A 25,721-nucleotide genomic window follows, 5' to 3' on the forward strand; every position below is an offset into this window, starting at 1 on the left:
TGGGGAGGGAGGGAAAAAGGAGATTTCATCGGACGGTAATAAAGAAGGTAGAATCTCGTCATTGCTGTCTCCACTGAAACCCGATGATAAAATTCGGCTGCCTTCGTCATATGTGGGCACGTTTCTTTATTTTTTTATTTTTATTATATTTTATACACATTTATATTTTTATAGTTTTTGTTTTTAGTGACCGCCTTATAAAAATGAAGGTATTTTTGCAGCCTTGGGAGCTTTTCTCTTCCCAGTCCATTCCCCTGCCTCTCATCAGAAACACTCTCTTTTACCCTAGCAAGCTTCGGCGGCGATTTCTCTTCAGTCGTCCTCCCCAAACGATTCCGAGGTTGAGGCTCTGCTAATGATTCTTTATCTCTGATTTTCGATATTTGTTCTTTTATACTGGTGGATTTACAGCTTTCATTATATGTTTGGCTGACTTTGGTGTATGGTTTTTGTTTTCTTGTGTATCCATATTCAATCTTGGAAGGTTTTCATTTGTTCTTACGGAACTGGACAGTCTGGCTATCGATAATCAACAGCAGCGGCAGAATAATACTGGATTTGTCAAGGCCAATCACCACAAAGTCATGGTATTTTTTTCCTTTCTCCCTCGCTTTTTTTTTTCACAGTGCACTCCTCTGCTTCATTGTTTCTTTTCTGTTTGCATTCTTTTCCTAATAAATACCATTTTCGATAATCAGGTGAGTCCTGTAGGCCGAATGGGGAACGATGAATTGGGTCCCCCATGGCTAAAGCCACTGCTGAGAGCTAATTACTTCATCCCCTGCTCCATTCATGGAGATTCCAATAAAAGCGAATGCAATCTGTTCTGTTTGGACTGTATGGGACATGCTCTATGCTCCTACTGTTTGATCAATCACAAAGATCACCGCGTTGTGCAGGTTTTGATATTTATTTCTATTCTCTTGTTTCCCTTTTAATCTTGTTATATGAGGAAATGTGTTATTAAAATTGTATTGGCTTGGGTTGGTGCAGATAAGACGATCCTCGTACCACAACGTTGTTAGGGTTAATGAGATTCAGAAGTACCTCGACATTTCTGGTGTTCAGACATACATTATCAATAGCGCAAAGATTGTGTTCTTGAATGAGCGGCCACAGCCTAGGCCTGGAAAGGGGGTTACTAATACATGTGAGATTTGCTGCAGAAGCCTCCTTGATTCCTTCAGATTTTGCTCTTTGGGTTGCAAGGTGATTTTCTTTCTCAATGTCACTCTCTGATTTCACACCATTCTTGTGTTCCTACTCGTGTCTCTGCCTTATTTGACTTTGCTTCTTTGTGGGTTGTACTTTTTCATCAACCTAATTTTTATCTTCTTTTTTTTTTTCTTTTTTTTTTTTTTACATTTTTTTACTCAAATATTTAGGAGGTTCCGATTTCTTGTTGATGTCGATTTTCCTTCCCGTGATCTTTGGTTTGGTGGTTACTTTCGTGTTAGAAGTTTTCTTGGCGACTACTTTGAATAACATTTTGTTTGCTTACCCTGTTTTATGCCCCGTTCTCTCACCTACTCTGTTTATTTCTCGCTGCTTCTTATTTCTTCTTCCTCTTTTCCTGACTAAATTGCCCTTCCCATTTGTGTCATTGTCATCAGCTGGGGGCTATGAAGCGGGGTGAGCCAGACCTCACGTTTACACTGAGAATGAAGCACACCAGGGACGGGTTCCATGGTGGGTCAGAATCAGATGAGTCATCAACCCCTAAGAAGATTCGGAGGACGAACATTTTCAACCGCATGATGATGGATAGCCCTGCAATTTCATCTGATGGCCACAACAATTACGGTGGAGAGAGGTCTCCCAGTTCCGGGGATGAGGCCACTACAAACATTTCACGCTTTTCACCCGCAACGCCTCCGATTTTCAACCACCACAATGCCCGGAGAAGAAAGGGTATACCCCATCGAGCTCCATTTTGAGATGAATCTATGATATACGTACTGTGAAGTTATAGCTATATGGTGAATTGAAGTGATAGACTTTATAAAAAAACTAATCGATAAATTAAATAGAAAAAAGATTAAAAAAAAAAAAAAGAACAAAATGTGGGAAAGGAAATGCACAGACTTAGCTTTGTAAATACTAGAAAGACAAATAGAGTGTGGTTTTTTACTAGGGTCTGAAGTATGAGGTGGTCTCTCATATATATATGGTAATTACTGTTGGGATTTATGTCTGAGTTAGAAATTTTAGGATATAAATAATAGCCTATCCTTGTACAGATAATTACATATCTGGGCTTTGGGTTGTTGGAAAGATATCATAATGGAATGGCATCATGCTGGCATATGTACAGAGAACATATTTTGTGCATATTGACAGTGTTTTTTTTTTTTTGGTAAAATGAAAAAAGAAAAAAAAAAAAATTATACTGTTGTGAGTTTGATTCGTGGTTTATCCCATATATGCCTTGTGAGGCATGTCCTTGTTGGGTATTTCGTTACGAACTTATCTGACAGATGATCGTATATTTGGAACCAATATTAGAAAGTACATTAAAGTAACTGCACGAGTGGGTTCTCTTTTTGTATTCTTTAAGCTTTTAATGTGGAGTTCGATCATGTGAGAAAGCATGAGGGGAAAAAAAAAAAAAAAAAGAAGAAAGAAATGAGTGGAAATATGAGCTGGCAGTTGCATATTTTTTAGGCATGTCGTGCTCTGTGGTACATTAAATTTTGTGAATGCTACACTAAATTCACAAGATGGCAGAGTTTAATATTGTACCATGAGAAGATCTTCATACATGAATTTATAATGAATGCAATGATGATGAAACGAGTTTTTTTTTTTTTTTTTTTTTTTAAGAAATAATTTGCATTTTGAGTTATTAGTTAATAAAAATTTTAATCGACAGAGCCGTTATTTCCATTGTGATTCACATTCTTGGTTATAAAGCCGACAACTTTTGGTTCATGTTTGGAAATGTTCTGTAGCTTGAGATATAATTGTGCGTTTTCCAAGTTAGGCCTCATATTTCAAGCATGGGAGGGCCCCTTTATGGTCTAATTCAAACCATGTGGTAGCCATTTAAAACTAGTATATTATTTTTGTAGATAAGAACGATTAGTGATGCTCACAGTTGATAGATGCCGATTACTTTTGTTGCACTAATAAATAACACCATAATCTTGTGGTCAATTCAAGGTGCCTCAACCCATCGGTCCACCGAAGTGGTGTGCTTTGAAAGAAAAAGGGTCTTTTCATTAACAAGTGGTTCTTGATTGATACAATTCAATGGGACAATGTAGCTTTGCGGTCACGTAGAGCTTTGGTTTGATGTGAGATCGAATATTATTATTAGAAGGAGAAAATCTATTTTACCCATTTAAAAATTTTTAAAACATTAGAAGGGTATATTACTAATTTTTAAACTTTAGGGTTTAAATTAAAAAACTCTTAAAATTTCAGGAGATAAAGTGATTTTTTCCCTTATTTTAATTTTTCAAATTTTGGGTAATTTCAACATAGAGGTCGTATAAAAGATACATGCTCAAAATAAATTTTCTTGCCGTAATTTTTTATTTGCTGTGACACTTATTCATGTGGCAAATTTCATATGAACTTTTTTGCAATTAGTATTTAAATTATTAGCATTGTAAACAACAAATTGTTAGAAATCACACAATTGGTGCGAGTAGAATGCTATAATAAGCAAAATGTTTGGAACCTCATATAAGCCTAGACAAGACGAGGGAAGTTTATATCAAGTAAAGCTTGGGAAACACGTTAACCCCACAATTGACAAAGACGAGGACAAGTACTTCTTCATCAGATGCTACCCCATCTATTTTTTATTTCTTGTTTATTGATGTATCTTTTGAATATATGTATAGAAAAATAATAAAGCAAGTGGATTATGAGAGTCGTGAAGAATCTGAAGGGCTGCGTGTGACTCCATTCTCCATCCATTTCCCAGCTTTCCCTTTCTTATCTTTCTCATAGTAAAGGACGATGATTGCTTAATTTATTTAATGAATTATTGGGGGCCAAAACAGAGGACGACATCTGCTAGCTCCTCTTTAAACTGAGAATGGATGGGGGTGGGGTGGGTGACGTTTCCGATGTACAACTTCACAAATAAATTAAATTAAAAAACCAAGCAAAACCAAAAAGGAGGTGGATGAGGGCTGCTTTGTCAGCTTCTTAGGTGCTTACATGACTCACTCTCCTCTGATGGGCTGCCACGTATACTCCATCTCTATTCTTGGCCGTACACGTTTCATCGCCCTTCTAATATTCTGGAATAGGTGCGTTCTTATCCCCTGCCCTTGTGTTTCGAGAACCATGTCACTGTTACGCCTTATACATATACATATATATATATATATATATATATATATATATAGAAACTAGAAAGATTGAAGTGATGAGATTTGGCGCCTAGTAGTGGGATACGGTGGGTGGGGTGCCATGCACTGTGCTGGATTAATTAATGGGCATCTTTTATTCCCTCTTTTCTCCATTTTCTATCATTTCTACGTTCCATATTAAATTTCGTATATACCTTTATTTACTGACTCATCAACAACAACTATTAAATTTACTTGATGGTTTTGTGCCTTTATCGTTTCCACTACAGTGTTGATGATAAGGTTGCCTCTGCTGCTGGTTTGGCATTACTCATCTGCAGTGTCATCACTCCTCCTTTGATGACCTAATCATCTATCTACATGGAGCTTACCCAGTTACCCAACCACCCCTTCTTTATTACTTGTTCATGATTATCTCATCTTTTCAATCCTTGTTACTAAACAAATATCGAAAAAAAACAAATTTCAACAATTTTATTGTTGAATGATTAATAATTCGAATAATTTGTCAAAAACAAGTTTTAGATTACCATTATCTCTAGTTTAAATTGCGCGCTTGCAATTTTATCGTCAAATTACCGGAATCCAATACACAAATGGAACCTCATGACCTGCAGGAATTCTTGACACCATGCGGCTTCAAGTTGAAGATAAGTTTCCGCGGAGTGAGGAAAAACAGAGGAGAACAAGTATAGATGGAAGCAAAGCTGCACGTGTACTGCGATTATCTATAGGTGGAACTGTCTGCGGATTGCCGTGTGTTAAAAAGTCAGTAGTAGAAAAGACTCAGATGCATATAGTAATGAAAACAGGACCTTCCACATGTGGCGTTCCTGCTCATTGACTTGACACATTTCCCCAAAAGGAACCCCTCGTGCCAATAGGGATAAAAAAAAAAAAAAAAAAAACATGGGAACACAATTAACTACTAACAAAATATGTGTTTGGATAATATCTTAATTAAAATAGTCAATAAAGTTTTTGTCCATATGAATTGGAGATTTTTTAAAATAAGATTAACCAATCATATTTATAAGAATTACATGCTCTAAAAATACACATAAATTTAATAAATTAGCTTAAATTTTTTTTCATCGATTTTGTTTGGCATAAAACTTTTGTCCTTTTCATGATTGCTAACTATCTCATTCAAGGTTGTAAATTTTTGAAAAAAAATATTGGAAAAACAGAAAAGAACCGCATGTCTAACAAAAATATCGGTTTGAATGAAGGAAATTAATGCAAGCTTCAATAATAGGGGGTGTGAGGGGATTTATGATGATGATGTGTATTACGACCGAGTATACCTAGGCTTAAAACAAATGTTAGCCGAATGATGATATCCATCGGCTCCAACTAACAATACCTAAATCCTCCTACCAAAGGGGAAAGCTTAGAATAAGTGAGAGCTAACTACCAATACCAGTCCCTACCAAATTAGATCAAGACGCAACGTCGCTCTCAAATCCTCTTTCTCAAATAATTGACTAAACGACTTCAACACAAAAATAGTACCACTCGTCAAATCCAAATTGGTATCAAACACCTAAAGCCAGAGGAAAAGGGGAAGAAATATCACCCCAACCCAATAATTTGGGTTGGGGTGATACCAAAGCATGCATGGGTATACCAACTTTCCCTATCACCTCAAGTTCCTCCAAAATATACACATTATTTCTTACAACTTCTTCGTATATCAACATAAAAGGAAATTTCATAGATTTTAATATTGATATTTCATGCGCCAATATTCTAAGTAAATAAAAATAACAATTTTATAGCCAATTTATCACTGGACAAAGTTTTCTTTTGAATTGAATTGGAGAAATTTCATCTAATGCTATTCTTCACACTATATTTTCACACCAACTATTGTATTATGTTTTCAATGGCTAACACTTTCGTTATTTTCAAGTGGCCGACTTGAAAAGCTACTTATAAAACACAACAAATCAGCCAGTGTGAACATGTAATGTGTAGAATGGCATTACTTTAAAATTATTACAAGTCTCTTGAGCATATGAGAAGCACATATATTTTTAATAGTTTTAATAAAAATGCATAACAAGACGGGATTTGCATTAAATTTTTACAGCCCAATTTTAAGAAAAACAGTGTCATTGCCATTTCAGTTCAAGCTCATGTGGGCCTCGTTGTCCGAGTATGTGCCAAACCGTGTGCCAAATAAGGAAGTGGCAGAGGATTTTGGGTTTTGCCTTTCTGGGGTTTTGGTGTGGGCTTCAAAATATGTATATAGGCTGTCTATATGTTTGGCTACGTAAACAATCTAGGACAGTAGGACAGAACTTTTAGGCCTCTCCCGCTGAAGCACAGGCCCAGTATATCTATGTGTGGAATAAGAATTGCACGTTAAGGCCTGCTTCCCTTTTCGTTTGCATAATTTATCATAATTGTAGTTGAGAAATGATATTATATTATTAAACAATAAATTTATAAAAGTTGGTTGTTTTTGACTGCATGTAGGCTGTAGCAGGCTCTGACTGGTAAAAGTCATTAACTACATACATCATTTATGAGTCTATGAACAGCGCTCTGACGAAGGATTTTGATTTAATAATAATGGACTTTGAGGAAGTCAATGTGTGATTATTCAATAAAAGGGAGCAACCAGGCGAGACAAGTACAGAATACAGGACTGCTGTACTGCAACGGCCATTGACGGACAACAGCCTATTTCCGGTACGGTTGGCGAGTCAAACAGCGTACGCGAGAAGAGTGAATCGGTTGTTTTCTTAGCCAACACGGGAAAAGTAAAAATAAAAATAGCACAATAAATACGGGCAAATCCTTTTTCTTTCCCAATTTTTTTTTTCCCTCTTCTGAACAATCCAGACATTAACAAACAGTTTTTTCTTTAAAATATTCCCAAAAACTTAAAACTATTTTTAAATAACTTTTATTTGTCATTCTTCTTTATTCATTCTAAAAAAAAAATTACCAAGCTTAAAAAGGTAAAGGAAACACGGCATTGGTTTGCTTGCATGCCAAGATTTAAGGACAAGAGAATCCGATGGACGTTCGAGATGACGCGGGGTTGTAGAAAATGGGCCGCGTACGCGTCATCGCTTATGACTTAAGACAGCGACGAATTATTGTTTTTGATTAATTCTTCAACGGAATTCGTTGATGACGGCCTCGAGTGCGTCATCGCCTCCCCCAAATACAACCAAATTTATATCACACCTTCCCACTTCATTCATTTCCCACATTCTCTTCTCGGATCCCAACTCGATCTCCCCCCACTACGACTGTACGGCTACTCGTACTTCTCTCCTCCTCTCTTTCACACGCACTTGCCGAGTTTTGAATCTGGAAACTAATGGGTGCTTGCTTCTCCTCCGTGAGAGACGACTCTCGGTCTTCTCAGCCCACTGCCAAGATCATCTCCGTCAACGGTACCCTCCGCGAATATCCTGTTCCAGTCACTGTCTCCCAAGTCCTTGAGGCCGAGCGTTCATCGTCTTCTTCTTCTTCTTCTTCCTCGTCTTCACCGTCCTTTGTCTGCAATTCTGATCGTTTGTATTATGATGATTACATTCCAGTGTTGGATCTGGACGATCAACTTCAGGCCAACCAGATCTACTTCGTGCTTCCCGCTTCTAAGCTTCGGCAGCGCCTAACCGCCTCCGATATGGCCGCCTTGGCCGTTAAAGCCAGCGTTGCTCTTCAGAATGCGTCGAGCAAGGGTGGTCATCGCCGCAACAAGGCCCGTATATCTCCGGTTCTTGTGGTGAATCAGTCAACTTCCTTACAAAGTAACAAAGTTAATTATGGTTACCATGGTATGGATGATGGGTATGCACCCAAATGGCCAAAGAAATCTCCCGGTGTAAATGGGAAGCCGGGGGGTGTTGCAGCCGGTGGATTATCTCGAGCTGGGTCTGTGAGAAAGTTGCAGAGATACACTTCTAAAAGGGCTAAGATGGCGGTTCGATCCTTTAGAATCAGGTTGAGCACCATTTACGAAGGCGATGTTCTCTAGGTCTTTCTTCTCTCTGTAACTACGTCAGGCCAGAGAAAATTTCTCTATTTTTTTTTTTTTTTTCTTTTCTTTTTTGTGACATACTCTCCCTATGTAAAAAGAGGATGGGATTGAGTGTGTAGTTTTTGTAGCTTGATTCACCACCCCTCTGAATCATTCATCTTGATATGGGGATTTTTCCTGTGAAAATTTTCATGCTTCTCATCGCTATACCTTTCTTCTCTTAATTTCATTTGTTTGTTTGTTTTTTTTGTTTTTTTTTTAGCATTTTAATAATTAATCAAGAAATACCAGGCCTTAAATTTGGAACAATAAGAGGTATTCGGAGAGCACAAACAAGATTACAATGGCGATAGGCTATCTCCTAGTGGAAATGTTGTTAGAAAATTTGTTTGAAGCGGCCATCGTGCTAAGTTGGCGTTCCTATTAAGGAGATAAATATGAAACAAAATATTCAATGCTTGATCAGGTTTTTTTGTTGTTGAGAAATGAGAATGCAAGCGAGCGTGTATGGAAACGCAGACTTCGGAATAGTTCTAAATGGGCTGGCGGCGGCCAAAAAGCGCTCAAACGTGCTTCCATACACATTCCTTTTCACGCGTATCGCCTAAATTTGCTTTACCCGAGTTTGGGAAGTTGCTTCCCATGTCTGATTTTGCACGTTGCCTTTCCCTGATTGGCCGGTCCTGTTTCCATTTGATGCAATGAAAGTCAACAGCAGTAATTCCTTTGTTGACGTCCGTATCCCCCTATCATTGCGTTCTCACCCCACTTCTTATTGTCCTTGCTGGACCGGGCCTTGACAGGAGCCCACCAAATATTCTTATGCCATTGTAAGGCCCCTTCAGACCGGGCATAACCACCACCACACCCCAAAAAAACGAGTAGAGAGAAAGACAAATGGGCCTAGTAGTGAAATAAGCTCAATGCCACCTTTGGGGTTGATACTTGATATATATGCATTTGTTGTATGAAAATGTTGGGCATTTCATTTACAAAGCTTTCAATTATTTTTCTATATACAGGGAGAGAAAGAACAAATACAGACTCCTTTTATTGAGTAATTTATACTTTGAATTGTTGGTTAATGCTTTCATTTTGATGAGAAACAAAAAAATTGTCAACTAAAGCAATCATTACAAAAATAGAAGCAATCGGTAATCCTTGATTTCTGAATTTACTTTTTATTTATTTATGATGATAAACGCACGATCCCCTCTTGAGGGACCTTATGATATAAATTATATACGCGTGACATTATTTATCTTCAACATACATTTTACGATCATTACAAAAAAACAAAAGCTATCAATAAACCTTGATTTGTGAGCAACCAATTTTAAAAATTAAAATTAAGTGACTTCCAAACAACAAATTCGTGAATATTAAAATATTGGGTTATATAATTTGTCCAGTCCAATCATAAGAAAGAAAGTCATGGTAATTTATTTTGTTTTTTTTTTATTTTTCCAGATTAGTGTAGTATGAATGAGTGAAACCTTCCAAATTGGTAATATGTATGGAGATAATTATATATAGAGTAAAGTTGAATGGATCTTTATCTTTAAGCTTTGAACCTTATTTGTTTTAGCCATATACACTGGATGCCCACAGTCCACATGCCCCCACCGGTTTCCCACTTCCTCCTACTTAGTACGTGAAAATGTTATAAGGCCTCCTACTTTAACAGCAGTAACTATTCTTGTCCCCTCACTCATGGCTGTATCAAAAAGTACGTGTGTCACCCTCAACATCAATGTTTCTGTGCTTGTCTCATACGTTGTCATGACGCCCACCTAGCTTGGTCTGCTACCCCATGCCTATTCTCTATTTCGCTAATTTATTCTTTAATTAATCTTTTCTTCACCATAATCAAACACAACAAATTAATTAACCACTCTATTAATTCAATTCTATGTACGTTGCCCTGGTTAATTAAATAATGTTGGTTTGGACACATTAGTATTTAGTGGGGAGAAAATATTTAAAGTATAATATCTTCCCTCGCCCACTAATAATATAGGGCTCAAGCATGAAGCACCTGGATTTTGTCTTAATCACATATAACAATATAAATCATAAAGGTGATTAAAAACTAGTATAGGATAATCTGTAATGGAATAAAAAGGTACGATCGATATAGAAAATGCAAAAGACGTTCCATTATTCCCAAAGGGAAAAAAGGTAGCTACCTAATATTAATGTTATTTTATTTTTGTACTGGGAATTAATATTAATTTAGTATATATAGCTAAACCATTAAAGAACTGAGATTTTAAAAAATGACTAAATGCTTTAGGGCAAGTGAGAAAAAAGAAGAAGATTTGTTTGCGTTGTTTACTGGAGGAAGTATTAATTAGTAGCTTAAAACTGCAAACCCCCGTGGACCAATATAGCATTGATCCCACAATTAATTAATATGGTAACTTATTTGTTCATAAAATGTACTCTCAACTAGATAGCTAGCAAGTTAATTGGATATCCAGAATTATGGTTTAACTGTGTGCTTGTGAATGGTTGTTTAGAGCAATACAAATGTGAATACGACCGATGAGGCATCAAAGTGTGGATTGTCGTGCCTTCATATCAGGCACAAGAAAACTCGTCTCAGGGCTTGACACGATTGCGACCGATCATTATTAAAAACCAAAGGGGCAAGCTTCGCTTTATATAAAGAAAAGAGGATGTGGGTGATCCTAATATTTTGTTTTCTTCCTGAAACGAGTCGACAACAAAGTTGTACATGGCTTTTCCTACAGAGACCACATAGGTCGGTCCAATTGGAGGACCACCGATTCAAGAGGTGCTGCACAGCACACTAAAATAAATGAAAACGGGAAGCTTTTCAAGAGATAGGCAATGGGAAGCATGAATGATTGAATCATAAGGTAGAAACAAGCGTGCAAAAACCTAGTTCTCTCTCATTCACTAACGCGGCCGGTGGGCCAAGATCGAGCCTATATATATATATAGGCCATGGGGTGGATGCATGCTCTCTGATTTTGTAATTTCTCTCCTTTCCTTTTCCTATTAATTAATTAAGAATATTTTGAGAATGAGAGGAGAGGAGGATAGAGCTTCTCTCCCTCTTCTTTTACTCCTTTGATCATTACTAGCTTTACTATCCATTTCTTTCATAATTTCTATGACTACTTCCTACATATTTGATGTTTACTTAAACCATCAACTCCTGTGGCCGTGACTAGCTAGCTAGCTCTTTAAATGTATTTGTATTTGTATTTGAATAATGCTACTCAACAACATTCAATTATCACTCTTATTTCATACTAGCATACAATCCACTGTCATATAGAGAGAATAGAGTCCTATTATGCATTGGCTAATTTTTTTAGAGCAATAATGCCCCATAATTGTGTTCATATATGTGCGTTTTTTTTTTTTTTTTTTTCTTTTCAAAATGATCATGTACCATAATTAATTAGGGTCTTAATCTTTTTCTTTTTTCACAAATATGTCATTTTTTTAAGATTAATTAACTATATATACATTACCAACTTGGCTGGTAAAATAGCCAACCCTAAGATAAACATTTAGTGAAAGAATAATGCAAACTCAATGATGAATTTACAGATGAATCATTTATCTTCCTATTAATAGCTATTCTTACTCCTAAGAATAAGAACTCTAAAAATGGAGATAAATGGTGGCCCGTCATCGCCCCTAATATATATATATATATATATATATTCAGGTTTTCTTTTAATACAATTTTTTATTTTATTACATATATTTATATTTTTGATACAATTTTATAAAAAAACATGTGTTATCATCAAACTAAGAAATAAGAATAAACATTTCATTCAATATATATATATATTTTTATTCTCAATAATTAACAACCAGTAATTTTCATAATAAAATAGCCCTTTCTCATGCTACACGTGCCCTTAAGGTTTATGCTTAATGGAGTCGGCCTCATCTGACTTAATTAACTAAACCTATCAAAATTATTTCAGCTTTTAGACTTGCGCTACCGACCTTTTTCTCATACTGTATCGACGTAATTGACTAAACTTTCCTCAATGTTGCGGTAAAAGTTGAGAATCTGAGAAGAAGATGAGATTTTAGTCGGTATTTGAGGCATTTTTAATTAATCAATCTAGTGGAGTAGTAATTTTGTGATGGGATAAAGTTTTAATTAAATAGCAGTATCTTTTGGGTTGCAGGATTGTGGGACAGACGGGACTAATTGGGTCTAATCATTGCCTCGGGCATGCTTCTTGCTCATATACTCATGCATGCCATCCCATCCACTTTATTCAACCTTTCTTCCTTTTTTGTTTCTGACTTTTTGCTTTACGCCTGGGGAAGCCTTACTCAGGTTAAACTTCTCGCCCTGCCGCTGCTGCTTCTTGTGGGCAGGTTGTTATTCTTGTTTTGTTTTTTCACCCTTCTTCTTTCTTTTTTTACTTTTAATTGGTAAAAGGGTTGGTGGATAGTTAATTTCGTGGTACGAGATCAGAGTCAACGTTGCTAAAACACACGCCCACAAAAAGATATGGCCTTCGCCAATTACATATTCTAATTGGTTTTTGTCTCCGACTGGGATCTCCAGAATTGCTACTCCAGATCGAGATTAATAAAATTTGAAATTTGAAACCATCTCTATTAATGAGTTCTATGTAAACTAGCTGAAGTAGTTATGCTGAAATATGGACGTGATTAAGGAGATCAGAGATCACCTGCATGCATATATCAAAACATGAACTAAACTGCCTGCAAATTAAATACTAATGTAATTTTCCTTCATGAATAAAAGTTGGGGTTGATCAGTCTTAAGAATCTCCCCCCATGAGTACCCTGCAGCCATCCATAAGTGTATATATATATAGATTACAATTTACAAAGTAGAGGGATTTGTGGATTTTGATGCTGGTAAATTTTGGCAATGAATATCGGATAAATTCGAGAAAGCTTTCAGCATCAGGCACGCCACCCACCTGCAAGTAGTTCCAAGATTGGGGCCCCCACACGCCCTCGTGGGCAGAATTATTGCCCACGATTCCTCGGCCCACCTCTCATTCATTCATTCCCCTATGCCTTTCCGTCACTTTGCTCCTCTTTCTTGCTTATTTATTGGCTTTTTAGGTCACACTCCTCTCCATACTCCATACTCTTTGAGTCTATACCTTTGTTTCCTCTTCGATCTCCTACTAGAGATACCCGGTATACACTCTCAGTCTCTCTCTTTCTCTCACATAAACTCCTATAGCTACTAGGCTGATTATCAACAAAAGTTCACATCTAGAGAGAAAATGAGGATGATAGACTTGGGAAGCCAAAGAGGCCCCCTACATATTATCGACACTGCAACCTCCGTAGACTGTGGCAGAGAAGTGAGGTTCCGCCGATCCTTTCGCTCCCTGGTGGAGTGCATGGTCCCATGTTGTGGCTTCCAACCATCCGACTCCCTCTCCACCGACACCGACTCAACTCACGGCTCTTACTCCACTAGTACTACCGTCACCGGTACCTTCTTCGGTTACAGGAAAGGCCGAGTCAGCTTCTGCCTACAAGACGACACCCGTAGCTCGCCTCTTCTGCTTCTGGAGTTCGCCGTCCCCACCGCCTACCTGGCAAGAGAGATGCAGTACGGCTTGCTCAGAATCGCGCTCGAGTGTGACAGACAAAAGGATATCCGGTCCATCAGCTCCTCCACCTGCTCCCTCTTCAACGTCCCCGTCTGGTCCATGTACTGCAACGGCAGGAAGGTTGGCTTCGCCATACGGCGTCAGATGACGGTGAGCGACGTGGCGGTCCTGAAGCAGATGCAGACTGTCTCTGTCGGGGCGGGTGTTCTCCCTGTTGCGCCGCACAAATCCGAGGTGGATGGGGATGGGGGTGACCTCATGTACCTACGAGCCAGCTTCGAGCGAGTCATTGGCTCGCCCGACTCCGAGTCCTTTCACATGATTAACCCCGTTGGGAGTTCCGGCCAGGAGCTCAGCATCTTTCTTCTCAGGTCGTGACAGCTGCCAAAGCCGTTGACCGAATGAATTGTTCTTATATATATTTAGTTATTATGTCACTGGATCCCAACCTATCTTCATGTATTAGGAATGTTAGTTCTTCATCTTATGGCATGTAGCTATATATGTAACTGGCTATATATGTATTATAATTTATCATTTTTAATTTCAGATGTGCTCAAGTATTTTATCCTCACTTTACGCCCAACTCTTCTAATTATATACTCATTCCCTAAACTCTAACCGTGTCGGGTTCGAGTTTTGTTGAAGGATAAATATAAGATATATTATAAATGTCAATTTTAATCCAACAATTTTGGTTAGATCTTTAAATTTTAACACACTAACTATTAATTTTATGGTCAATTTATATTCAATTCACCAATTGTATTAAAAATAGTCAGTTCCACTCTAAAAATGGTCGTGTCATAGAAAATTAGAAGGGTGAATTAAGGAAAAATTTAATTATATTTACGCCTCTTGAATTGATCATTTTCGCAAGCTGAGATGTCGTGTCACCTGCGAGCTGCGATACTATAGCTTTGTTGTTGGGTCTTCTCTCGTTCTTGGCATGCGCATCCATTAACGGAGGCATCGGCATCAGCATCAGCATCGGAGGCCATGGTTATGGTGTTGACTGTTGACTGGAGCTTTTTAATTATTGGTTGCTTTAGAAGGGCTGTTGTTGTTACAACATGTATTATGCATATAGTGAGTTCCAGCGAGGGGTGTGATTGATTTGTTTTGTGTCCCCTGCAAAAGAGTCCCCAATATCTCTTTGTGTTCGCTTGAAGACAGCTCGTTTACGTGGGAGGAAAAATGGAACAGTGGATAAGATATACAGATATGGACATGCACACGAGAGGCCTCATTTCAGGCCCAATCACCACGACAAGGGCTCCACTTACTTTCCCATTTCTAACCCCTTCCTCTTCCCGATTTTTCTTTTGGGTATCAAACTAATCAAATACTATTACTTAAAGGGACGTCCAAATATTTTATCAAACAACTAATGACTTCAAATCATACTTTTTTTAACATATTAGAAGAAAAAAATGCTACCTCATATCCACTTTTAACTTTATAATTTATGATATAACAGTAAAAATTGCTATTAAATTTTAGATGAATTTTCATAATCACGTTAAGAAATATGTAATTAGGAGATAATTAATCACTCAACTTGAATATAATTATATACAAAAAATAACACAAATTTCAATTATTTGCTTTAAACTAATGTGATTGGATGATATTTAGAGAATATATAGTAATATGAAATGGGTAGATAATAAACTTTACTTAAGGGTTGGAGACGAACAAAAACACAAATCAGATTACAAATTCAATACCCTTTCTAATACCTTGACCCTTGTCTTTATACTTAGACTTATTCACGTACACCACGTGACATGTAATATTTAACAAGAAACCACCTACAACACACCACTAACTACCAACTATATACACATATTGATCACACGTAACGTAAGTACTACCCATAATATAACTTGATTACTACGTACGTACCCACGTAGAAAGCTGCTACCCACTACACTAAGATAGTGTAGGAGATCGATATCATTGAGCAACTTTGAAGGAACATTAAGGGCGTGGGATGGGACACTATCACAATCATTTATCAATATTTGTGTGATGTGATATAATTATCAATAATTAATTTCTCAATGTAGAAAAGTAAATATATAATTTGCAAGAACATCATCCCCGTGTTATTGTGAAGTCGTTTTTGAATGATATTATGTATTGGAAAAACAAAAATATCAGAAATATTAAAAGAATTATTAATTGAGAATTCATTTTAGAAAAGAGAAATGCTAAAAGTCATATTGTTTTAAACAAAACTAAAATAAAATTGGAGGCAAACCCTTGAGTAGCGTATGCAACGAGAACGAGAGGCACTGCCGCGCACGTTTGTCAGTAAAGGGCTGGATCCTGGAGGCTGGAGCATCATCAACTATATATCCACCAGCAAGAGCTTTTGGGGAGTGATATAAAATGGAGGACCAGTGGACCACCCTCCACCCTCCGGGCTCTGGGCTCCGGGCTCCAGGCTCCGGGCCCAATTCAGAAGTTGGACTCTCTGCCTTTTGTCCCTCTTTGTATCCAGCGTGTGCCTGAGGTCGTGGTGCGTGCTGCTTCCGTTTGTACATGATCAGATCGAGGACCACCTTACCTACTCCTCCACACATGGCACATGGATCGTAAGATGTTGGAAAATAAATTAAAGTGATTCTGTGTGTGTGTGTTTTAATTCCTAGCCTTCTAAACTTGTAAACAAGTACAACAAATTTATAATGCCATCTTAATTTCACGACTTTTATTAACAATATGTGATACAAGATTTCATTTTTTCTGTTGAAATGCAGATCAGATGTATGTATGTATGTGGCTTGTGATGGGTTTACATGGGCCCTTTCATAGTCGGAGAATGTTCGCATTTATGACGTGGTGGGCCGCCTACACATAATGGGCCTTCCTTCAACCACTTGGACCACTGGACGATATCAGACTTGTCTCAACAACGGATAGTCCAAGAGAATTAAAAGCAAGCAACCAAGTCTTACAATGACATCACATTCTCCTTCATTTCTCTAATTTATGTAGAAGCCTTGGAGTTTTTTAGTCTTAACCACACACACTAATTCATCCTTTCCTCACCTCTTAGCAACTAATTATAACAAAATCCTTGTGTCTCATAATTATTATTGTTAGGGAAAAATATCTCCTAGCGGGTTCCATTTTATTTTACACATATTTATAATATGCTACTACCCACTCACCTAATCACACACACACATATATATATATATATATATATATATATATATATCTCACTTTGACTCTCTTAAATAGGAAAAAAAAAGGGGGGAAGAAGGGGTTCTCCTATTCTTCCACAAAAGGCCTCTCCACCAAAGACCTACATACAGCCACATCTCTCTCCCTCTTGAATTTGCTAGTCTCTCTCTTTGTCTATCCTCACTCTATCCTATTTCTTGTATATTTCACTCGACACACTGGTTAAGGAGTTCTCTCATTCTTCTACACAAGACCTCTCCACCAAAGACCTTCTTCTACACAGCTACGTTTCTCATATTTTCTTTTTGAGCAAGAATATCGAATAGGGAAATTCTGCTCAAGCACATAAGTTAACTCACCCGTGAGACTCTTCTTGTGGGCTGAGTAAATTCCCTTCTCACTCTCGTGTTATTATTTCTTGTCTCCTTCTCTTAAAAATAAAATTACAGTATATATATAATACTAAATTGTAGGATATGAATCATGAGAGAGAGGGTGTATTTGTTTGTTTGTTTGTTTTTTTATTTTTTTTATATTGTCGTACAAAAAAAAAAAATGAGAGATTCAAACTAATAATTTTTACTTCATAAAGCGTAATCTCCAATCGATTCAACTACCGTTTAAAAATTAGAAAGAGTGTGTTTGTAATCAACCTGAAATGTACAGCAACGAATCTTTAGAAGCACAAAAGGTGGATTAATTTCCTCCTGCCTTCCTAATAAAGAATATTGAATCTGATCAACTTGGTAGCAATATTTTTACTCTACCGGTTGCGACTCTCGAGGCTGCCTCGAGAAGAGCATGGCTGTCCATTTTCTTTTCCAATTTGTCAGCAATGTATTGAAGTAGCCAACTATTTTTTAATATATTCCCAACTTAAAAATTATCACTAATACGGTAAATCTTCCCGCCCTTGATGTCAGGTGACGGAAGTTCCCGCCAGATAATTATCCGGCCATTTTACCAGTGGCTGTGGACATTAACTTCAACTTGTTAAAAAAGGTGCACGATTGACCTAGAGAAGGTCCAATAAATGCTCTGGGGAGTACTGCATGTAATTAGTTTAGTTGCTGGCTCCAACTTCAATAAATAATTAATCTTCAATTTCTCTTCCTCCTTCCGCTTTCCTTTGACGATAGAAAGCTTTAAACAAAATCCTGGGTTCCGCATGTTAGCTGTCTCTTACTGATGCGATCCCAACCATTCATCCAAAAGGCAAGGGGGGTTGTGATCTTTCTTATTTCCAATAAAATAATACTAACGTAATTACACCATCTTCAGAGGTTATCGCTATAAGCATGTTTATTAGTACCAACTAAGCCAACAGACTAGTGTAACTGAGAATTCAACCCAGAAAACTGAGAAGAGAGGTGGGGTTTCAAAGTAATCCCGATGGGTCCCTCTATTCATTGCAGAAACAGCTGTAATTTGGATGTACTTCCAATTCCATTACTGTTTATGTTTATGTTTTCCAACAAGCTTTGGCCATCTCTAACACTCTCTCTATCTGCTCATGCATTAGATTCTTTGACACACAAAAAAAAGCTGCTTTTCAGAATAGTTCAATGAGTGAATATTATCTGGTAAGCTTTCTATTCTCTGATTGCAATATCAATATGTATATTTATGCGATGGAAATGAAGTGGGATGCATGCGGGGATTTAATTGATGCAGTGGGGATGGGGTAGGCAGAACCATACACCTGCACCCTTTTTTGCTATTTGTAATCATAACTGTTTACTTTCCTCCACCTAATCTAATGATGATTTCTGGGTTTTTTTTTTTCCTCTTTAATTATGATTTTCGTAGACAAAGACAGTTGCTCTTCCTCAATGACGCATAATTGTTGTTTTTAATGCCCAACTCAGCACATTTTGGTGGGTCGTCTCTGCTTTCAAAGATATTGTTTGATTGAAAGCCTGTTACTCATGTCTCATAATATTCTTTTTTTATGGTTCTTTGCTCATAGGAATTAGGAAGTTGTTTATACCCACTCCATTTCCTATAATGTGTGATGTATTTGGCCTAATTAATGGTTTTTAAAGCACTTGGGTGGTTTTGGTTTTGTTGTTCGGATAGCATTTGCTGGTGCTTTGTCTGATTGTGTTTATAGGTACCTGTTTCGTACTGTCACCGGCAATGTCAACCTCTTTGACTTCTTTTTCATTTTCTTCTCCTTCTTTTCCTTGCTATTAGGCATTAGCTGGTGATATATGTATGCGTTGAAGCTTTCTCTCCCAGTATACAGATAGTTGTCTTTTAGGTTATGACGAGAGGTGGCGGCGGGGCTTTGGATATGCCCAGCATTTGACTAGGTAACGCTGTTTCCCTTTTCTGGTTCAAGCATTTGCTGGTGTTTTGCCTTTCCTAATGCTCACTGTTGATAATGATCTATCAGAGGTTTCAGAAAAAGAGAGGATGTTGAGTGTGAATTGCCGCTCCTCCTCCTCTTCTTGCCCCTCTCCTCCTCACCTGAATTTCGCAAGGTAAGCTTTAGAAGATTCAACAGTTTTGCTACTGCAGTTGCTCCAATGCCGTTGCTTCAATTGTATGCAATTAGTAACTTCTTCTCCACTGTTGTCATTTTGGTTTATTTGCAGTGCGCCTGAGAATGGACTTCTCGGAAGTGTACTAAATATGTCACCCAGTCCCAGAATATCATCCTATTTTAATCGTGTAAGCATCCTGACATTTTTGCCCAGTTGCTTATCAAGTGGTCTTGACATTTTCTTTACATCTGATGCTTGAGATTCATTTTCCTAACATTGTTTAACATATTAGTGGGGCTGTTAAGTGGTTCAAGTGAGTTCCCCTCCTTCGGCTCAGGCTCTGTTTATGGGAAAATATAGATTAATGAATTGTACACCAAACCAATATTGTCAACTCCTGGATGTATTTCTTGCTGGAAGTATCCACGGTCCAATTGATAGGGAGTGGGACTAAATAATTCAATAGGGTAGCTGCTGAACCATACCACATAGTTCCGCCAAGAACAAAAGTGGAGAAAAAAGAAATAAGAAAAAAGTGAGTGAAAAGAATGGCAGGAATACTACTGGGTGGGACAGTTTCAATATTCCCTCAAGTAATTTTTTGTATAGACATTACTGAACCATACCACATAGTTAATATGCTGAAAATCCCTGCTGCAATATGATAAGAGCTATTGCTCATGGAATAGACGGATCAAAAACCTTCTATACCCCACGTCGGATTTATGGATTGTAAACTTCCAATTAATCATAAGGATTAGGCACACATAGTCAAGGAGAGTACAAACCTGTGAAATGAAATGCGCCAAACCCAAAACAAGCCCCTGTTTATTTGCAGCACTAAATGGAAGCTTAAATCTTGAGGATTGGGGAATCGATAAATCACTATGATTACCACATAGAAGAAACCAGCTATTTTTTCATTTGAAACATACATATACATAACATAACTTGTTTAATGGCATAAAAAACACTACACTTTCTTGCTTGCTTAGTCGAGAAAAAAAAATAAAAAATAAAAAGCACACTGTTTCCGGAATTGAGTTTTGTAATTTATGGCCAAGTGTTTAGATCGAATTTTGGCCCCAGATCCAGCCAAACACCCGGTCCTTATTTTAATCAGATTATCTGTCAAGTAGTTGATGAGAGACTAAAATTTTCATTATCTGTTGTATCAAACTAGTAACGTATCATCATACCATGTTTCATGATATCCTGACTTGAAAAATCATGACCTTCCCCTGCATAATGACTCATTTACAAAAGGCCTTGATTTCAGGACCAGTCTTCATGCGCTTTTTTTTTTGTCTTTTCTTTGCTGGGTATCTTCATGCAATTACCCTCTGTAACTTTTGACACAGTTTGTACAGTCGGAAAGAATATTATCCGACCAGGCTTCCCTGTGCTGGGATTCGAAAAAGGCAGTGACTTGTTCCTTCAACTCTATTCCTTCCGATGGCACTCCAACTCTGAAGGTTTGTACATTTTACACACCTTTATTACCAACTATAAAACTGATGATGTTAACCAAGGAATTCTCCAGAACTTCCTATGCATGTCTGCGGATGTGGGCTTCAAATATCTGATCTTGTTGAAATAACCTTTTCATACTCTACACAACTAGTCAAACTACTGATGGTGTTTTACCATCTTCAAGAATCATTCATGTTCAATCACCAGATAAAGCCATTATCTAGCATTCTGTTGTATTTATTCTAACATTTTATTTGGACTTTGAAATACAGTCTTCTGCGGAGTTGAGGGAGGAGATTGCTACCCTTGAGGGTGAAATTATGCATTTGGAGCGTTATCTTCTTTCACTCTATCGGACAGCTTTCGAAGGGCACGTAACCTCCTTATCAGATACTCCTGGTCCCTACTTACAATACAAAATTGAATCATCACCACTAGTTCTATCAAATCAATTACATCACAAAAAGGAGCAATATGTGTCCAGAGGTGGTTTAATCCATCATGATAAAATGTCTCCTGCACATGGTTGGGCCAGTTCAGATAATCAGAGTTGTTCTGCAAATTTAAAACCAACATCTAGTAGGGTAACATGCCTCCCTTCTCTGATCTACATTTGGTTAATAGAACCATTTTTCCATACAGGCTTACAACTCTTTATAAATTTGTGAATGTGTTCTTAGATGCTCTATGTTGTAATGCATTGTGAGATGCATATCTTCGACATAAATTTATAGTTACAAATTTTTCTATGGTGAGAATTTGCAGGACCGGAAAAATGTTGGTTCTGGTCATCGTAGCCTAGCAGATCACCTTGCTGCTTCTTGCTTTGATAACAACCTTTACACTCCAGATAGACTTTCTGAAGACATTGTGAGATGCATATCTTCTATATACTGCAAACTTGCGAACCACCCTCATACCCATTCAGGCTTGTCGACTTCTCCTAGTTCTTCCTTGTCCTCCTCGAGTATATTTTCTTCTAAGAATCCATGTGATAGTTGGAGTCCACATTACAATGAAGATGCTTCATTGTACCCTCAATTTCAAGTATTAAAAGAAGATAGTGGACCGTATTCTGCCATGGTGGAAGTTCTGAAGATATGTTTAGACGACGACAGTTTCAATTTTGCTGCTAAAATGCTACAAAATTTCAGGTGGTCCAAATATTCTTCATCATTGTCAACTAGCATGATTGGACATATACATTAGATGAATATGGTAGCCCTGAACTTTGGTCTGTTTAGTCCCATCCTTCTAAGATTCAAAAAAGGGAGGAAAAGCAGAACTGGAGATCTCAGGACTTATGTTAAGAGAAATTGTACTTTCAAAAGTTTTTATCATTTCATTTAATGCTCTCATTTCTTTGAATGCTGTCTAGGTCATTGGTTCGAATTCTCGAGAAGGTTGACCCGAGAAAGTTGAAACGCGAGGAGAAGCTTGCTTTCTGGATCAATATTCACAATGCCTTAGTGATGCATGTATGGCTCTCCGTTGAACTTTTTTAGCTTTAGCTTACAGCAAAATCTGGCACTCTGAAACAGACAAAAAATTATGTCATAAAGTGGAAATGCTAGCAACGAGCTAACAAGGAATCCCTCTTGAATTATTTACATCAATGTCATCCCAGGTGTATGATTTTTGCTAATCATGTAGAACAGTATTATTAAGGCAAACTAAAACCAATTGCAAATAGTTTGTAGCTCTAATTTCAGACCAGATGGTTCCAGTCATCCATTATGTTTATTAAACACCTCTGTAAAACTTGTACACTAAACTCCCTGCCCATGTGCCACGTGATCAGACCTCTAACAATGCTTCATGTTGATTGTACTATAGTTCTAAAATATTTCCTTTTGGGATACATAATTCTTTTTTTCAGTTGATCTATCTAGTGCTTGTTTTCTATAATAAATTCATGTGCTATTGGCTACAGTAGTAAAGACATCTGGTGAGGCTTACGATGTTCTGATTGCAGGCATATTTGGCATACGGAATTTGTAATCGTACAAAAGGTTCCTCCATTTTAAAGGTAAAAAATTTACCATAAATTTATTGTTGGTGTTTGCAATATATTTTAAGTAAATGTACTCTCACTTGAATGAAATTCATCTTCAGGCAGCATACAATGTGGGCGGGCACTGCATTAATGCCCATGACATACAAAGCTCCATTTTAGGAATTCGATCACACCACTCAGCTCCAGTATGCCTTTTACTCTAAAATCCCTCAGATATCATTCATGCACTCATAACATATATGATTCCTTTTATAGATATTCACTATTTATGCATGAAGGCATATATGACCTCCATCCCAACCTGTGGAAGTTTCCTAGTTTTGTTTCTTTCACTGTGTCTCTCAGTGCCCGTGTGGTTGTTAAAATTGGTAAAAGCACTTGAAAATTGAAGCATGGTTGGAGTGCCTCGGCTTGATCGGATGAGTAAGGCATCTAGAGAGAGCAAGAGTGGGTAGGTCAATATGTGTTATGAAGTGGGGTTGGAATTACCAAGTCCCAGGAGGTTTAAACCTCATTCCAAGAGGTCTAAAGGTTCTTGGCCCTTGCCATTGACCTAAGTAGGCCTTTTGCTTTTGGATTAATGCTTTTATTCAGCACCTTTGAGGACTAGTTTCCCTAGAGACTTGAAGTTGCCTGGCCCTTCATCTTAAGGGGTGGTTCTCTGTGTTCGATGAGGGAATATCACAACGAATGTTTGGTTCTCCTTTAGGTGTATTTTGTTATTCTCATATACATGTCAACTCTATGGTGCACATGCTGAAGATCATTCAGCCGTCCACAGTTGCAGAGGTGCCTTAATATTTCAGTTGGGGTTAAGGATATTGAAGTCATATTATGTTGATTTAACATAAGTTCAAGCTAAATAGATCCCCATTCTGCATAAAGCAAGACATGTACTTATTACAATCACAATTCATATATTTAATGCTTTCCTGAACACAATGTGAATGCAGTGGCTGCATACACTGTTTTATCCAGGAAGAAAATTGAAGACAGCGAGCGTCAGGCATGTATACGCGTTAGAATACCCTGAGCCACTAGTTCATTTTGCGCTATGTTCAGGGGCATACTCCGACCCTGCGGTATGAATGTTTTTTCTTCAAAGCTATGAGTGGTAACAATTTCTAGGTCCATAATGAGAGTGTGAAAGAATACTTTTGGATTCTTTTAAATGCACATGCATTTAGTATAGTCTGATGTTTTGTGATTTCTTGTTGGATGTAGGTTCGAGCGTACACAGCGAAGAATGTATTTCAGGATCTCAGAGTTGCTAAAGAAGAGTTCATTCAAACTAGTGTCCATATCCACAAGGAAACGAAGATTTTCCTGCCAAAAATCCTTGACTACTTTGCAAAGGATATGACACTAAGCATGCACGGGCTTTTGGAGGTAATAAATGAGAATCTATCAGAAGTTCAACAGAAGGCTATAAAAAAATGCATGAAAGGAAGGGTGGATAAGTTCATCCATTGGTTACCACAGAGTTCAACATTTCGATATGTGATACATGGAGAATTAGCCAAAGGGAGAACAACAGCCAGCTGATCGGTACTTGCTCCGTATCAGTGTATGTAGGAGGGATCTTAAAGCGTTTGTTTGTTTGTTTGTTTTTTTTTTTTTTTGTTTTAAACAAATAAGGAATAAATGTGAAGCTGTACAGGGGTAATTAGAAAGACAAAACTAAATATATTTTTTTTGTTAGATTTAAGCAACAATGTTCTCTCTCTCATTTTGTTCACAGCATGTGTAAATTAATTGTCGAGAAAACACGTGTCTCCACTGTTTGAAGATGAACCCTCCATTGGATCGTTGCTTGAACAAGAACATTAATTGTGTAGTGTTGTGTTGTTTTTGTGTGGGAGTGGCTTGCTACTTTCTATCCTAAATTTACAAGTGGTGACAATGGAATTTAATGGGCCGGGCCCAACTCTTTTTATATAGAGAACAGACTTTCTCAAATGTTCACAAATGGGGCTCAATTCATTAACAGAATGACTATGCATGTCCAACCAATCATGAATAAATACAACATTTTTCGCCATACACAGACACAGGTGCATTAATGAATCTGCTTATATCAGTATCCGGATTTTGGGCAGTGGTTTTTAGAAGACAATGAGCGATAAATTTGATATGATGCAGTGTTTTGTCTCCATTAAGTTGAAGGGTCAATCTCTAGTTGAAGGACACAAAAAGCTTAGCTTATGTCAATATCTTATAGAAGTTGTTATTCTCATTTATCTTTAGTTGAGTGAAACGTTTATTGTTTATTGGGAGAAACCCATTTGGAAGGAAAACTAAAAGTGGAGCAATGGGATGTTATCGCTATTTATACTTTATTGGTTGTCTTTTTTTTGTTTTTGTTTTTTTTCATTTTCTAAGATTATATGACTTTTAAAATTACTATTAAATCAAAGTTTAATAATTATTTATAATAAAAATAATTATAATTTTAAGAGGATACTCTTAAAAAATAATAAAATAGGAATAATGGCTATGCGTTAGCGTTAGATAAAGTGGGATGAATAGGAATAGGATTACTCATTCTAATAAAATAGCATTTCTCTTTTGTAATTAACATAAACCTTTAAATTTTGT

General features: G+C 37.3%; 4 protein-coding genes across 7 annotated transcripts; all 4 read left to right on the top strand.

The window, feature by feature from the left end:
- The first annotated feature begins 213 nt into the window (after positions 1 to 213).
- LOC132189756 (protein RGF1 INDUCIBLE TRANSCRIPTION FACTOR 1) lies at positions 214 to 2,402 on the top strand. Its single transcript, XM_059604540.2, has 5 exons — positions 214 to 340; positions 485 to 587; positions 699 to 899; positions 994 to 1,209; positions 1,614 to 2,402. Exons 2-5 carry the CDS (start codon positions 585 to 587, stop codon positions 1,935 to 1,937), a joined length of 744 nt encoding a protein of 247 aa, XP_059460523.2. The 5' UTR covers positions 214 to 340; positions 485 to 584; the 3' UTR covers positions 1,938 to 2,402.
- Positions 2,403 to 7,561: 5,159 nt separating this feature from the next.
- Positions 7,562 to 8,543, top strand: LOC132190260 (uncharacterized). Its single transcript, XM_059605198.2, has one exon. It carries the CDS (start codon positions 7,669 to 7,671, stop codon positions 8,329 to 8,331), a length of 663 nt encoding a protein of 220 aa, XP_059461181.1. The 5' UTR covers positions 7,562 to 7,668; the 3' UTR covers positions 8,332 to 8,543.
- A 4,865-nt stretch (positions 8,544 to 13,408) lies between these two features.
- LOC132189943 (MIZU-KUSSEI-like protein (Protein of unknown function, DUF617)) lies at positions 13,409 to 14,520 on the top strand. The gene has a single exon (XM_059604800.2). It carries the CDS (start codon positions 13,611 to 13,613, stop codon positions 14,322 to 14,324), a length of 714 nt encoding a protein of 237 aa, XP_059460783.1. The 5' UTR covers positions 13,409 to 13,610; the 3' UTR covers positions 14,325 to 14,520.
- Positions 14,521 to 18,261: 3,741 nt separating this feature from the next.
- Positions 18,262 to 24,960, top strand: LOC132191118 (uncharacterized). 4 transcript variants are annotated; one of them, XM_059606128.2, is made up of 14 exons: positions 18,262 to 18,578; positions 18,667 to 18,727; positions 18,954 to 19,021; positions 19,341 to 19,459; positions 19,543 to 19,630; positions 19,745 to 19,820; positions 20,995 to 21,108; positions 21,379 to 21,690; positions 21,872 to 22,260; positions 22,485 to 22,584; positions 23,082 to 23,135; positions 23,222 to 23,308; positions 24,077 to 24,205; positions 24,348 to 24,960. In XM_059606128.2, the coding sequence occupies exons 5-14, from the start codon at positions 19,563 to 19,565 to the stop codon at positions 24,666 to 24,668; spliced, it is 1,650 nt and encodes a 549-aa protein (XP_059462111.2). In that variant the 5' UTR covers positions 18,262 to 18,578; positions 18,667 to 18,727; positions 18,954 to 19,021; positions 19,341 to 19,459; positions 19,543 to 19,562; the 3' UTR covers positions 24,669 to 24,960. The 4 variants fall into 4 exon arrangements, with proteins under 4 accessions (XP_059462111.2, XP_059462109.2, XP_059462110.2 ...); XM_059606126.2 differs by lacking the exon at positions 18,954 to 19,021; XM_059606127.2 differs by lacking the exons at positions 18,262 to 18,578; positions 18,954 to 19,021 and having other exon boundaries at positions 18,651 to 18,727.
- Positions 24,961 to 25,721: the final 761 nt, after the last annotated feature.

This window comes from Corylus avellana, chromosome 9 (assembly GCF_965113065.1).
Source record: "Corylus avellana chromosome 9, dhCorAvel1.hap1.2, whole genome shotgun sequence".
NCBI lineage: Eukaryota > Viridiplantae > Streptophyta > Magnoliopsida > Fagales > Betulaceae > Corylus > Corylus avellana.

Excerpts from the sequence above, each read along its gene's own strand:
- LOC132191118 (XM_059606128.2), top strand. The coding sequence starts at position 19,563 with ATGTTGAGTGTGAATTGCCGCTCCTCCTCCTCTTCTTGCCCCTCTCCT. Across the intron at positions 19,631-19,744 it reads CCTCACCTGAATTTCGCAAG|TGCGCCTGAGAATGGACTTC; the intron begins GTAAGCTTTAGA and ends GTTTATTTGCAG. Across the intron at positions 23,136-23,221 it reads AAGGTTCCTCCATTTTAAAG|GCAGCATACAATGTGGGCGG; the intron begins GTAAAAAATTTA and ends ATTCATCTTCAG.
- LOC132189756 (XM_059604540.2), top strand. Across the intron at positions 900-993 it reads AAGATCACCGCGTTGTGCAG|ATAAGACGATCCTCGTACCA; the intron begins GTTTTGATATTT and ends GGGTTGGTGCAG. Across the intron at positions 1,210-1,613 it reads TTTGCTCTTTGGGTTGCAAG|CTGGGGGCTATGAAGCGGGG; the intron begins GTGATTTTCTTT and ends CATTGTCATCAG.
- LOC132189943 (XM_059604800.2), top strand. The coding sequence starts at position 13,611 with ATGAGGATGATAGACTTGGGAAGCCAAAGAGGCCCCCTACATATTATC.
- LOC132190260 (XM_059605198.2), top strand. The coding sequence starts at position 7,669 with ATGGGTGCTTGCTTCTCCTCCGTGAGAGACGACTCTCGGTCTTCTCAG.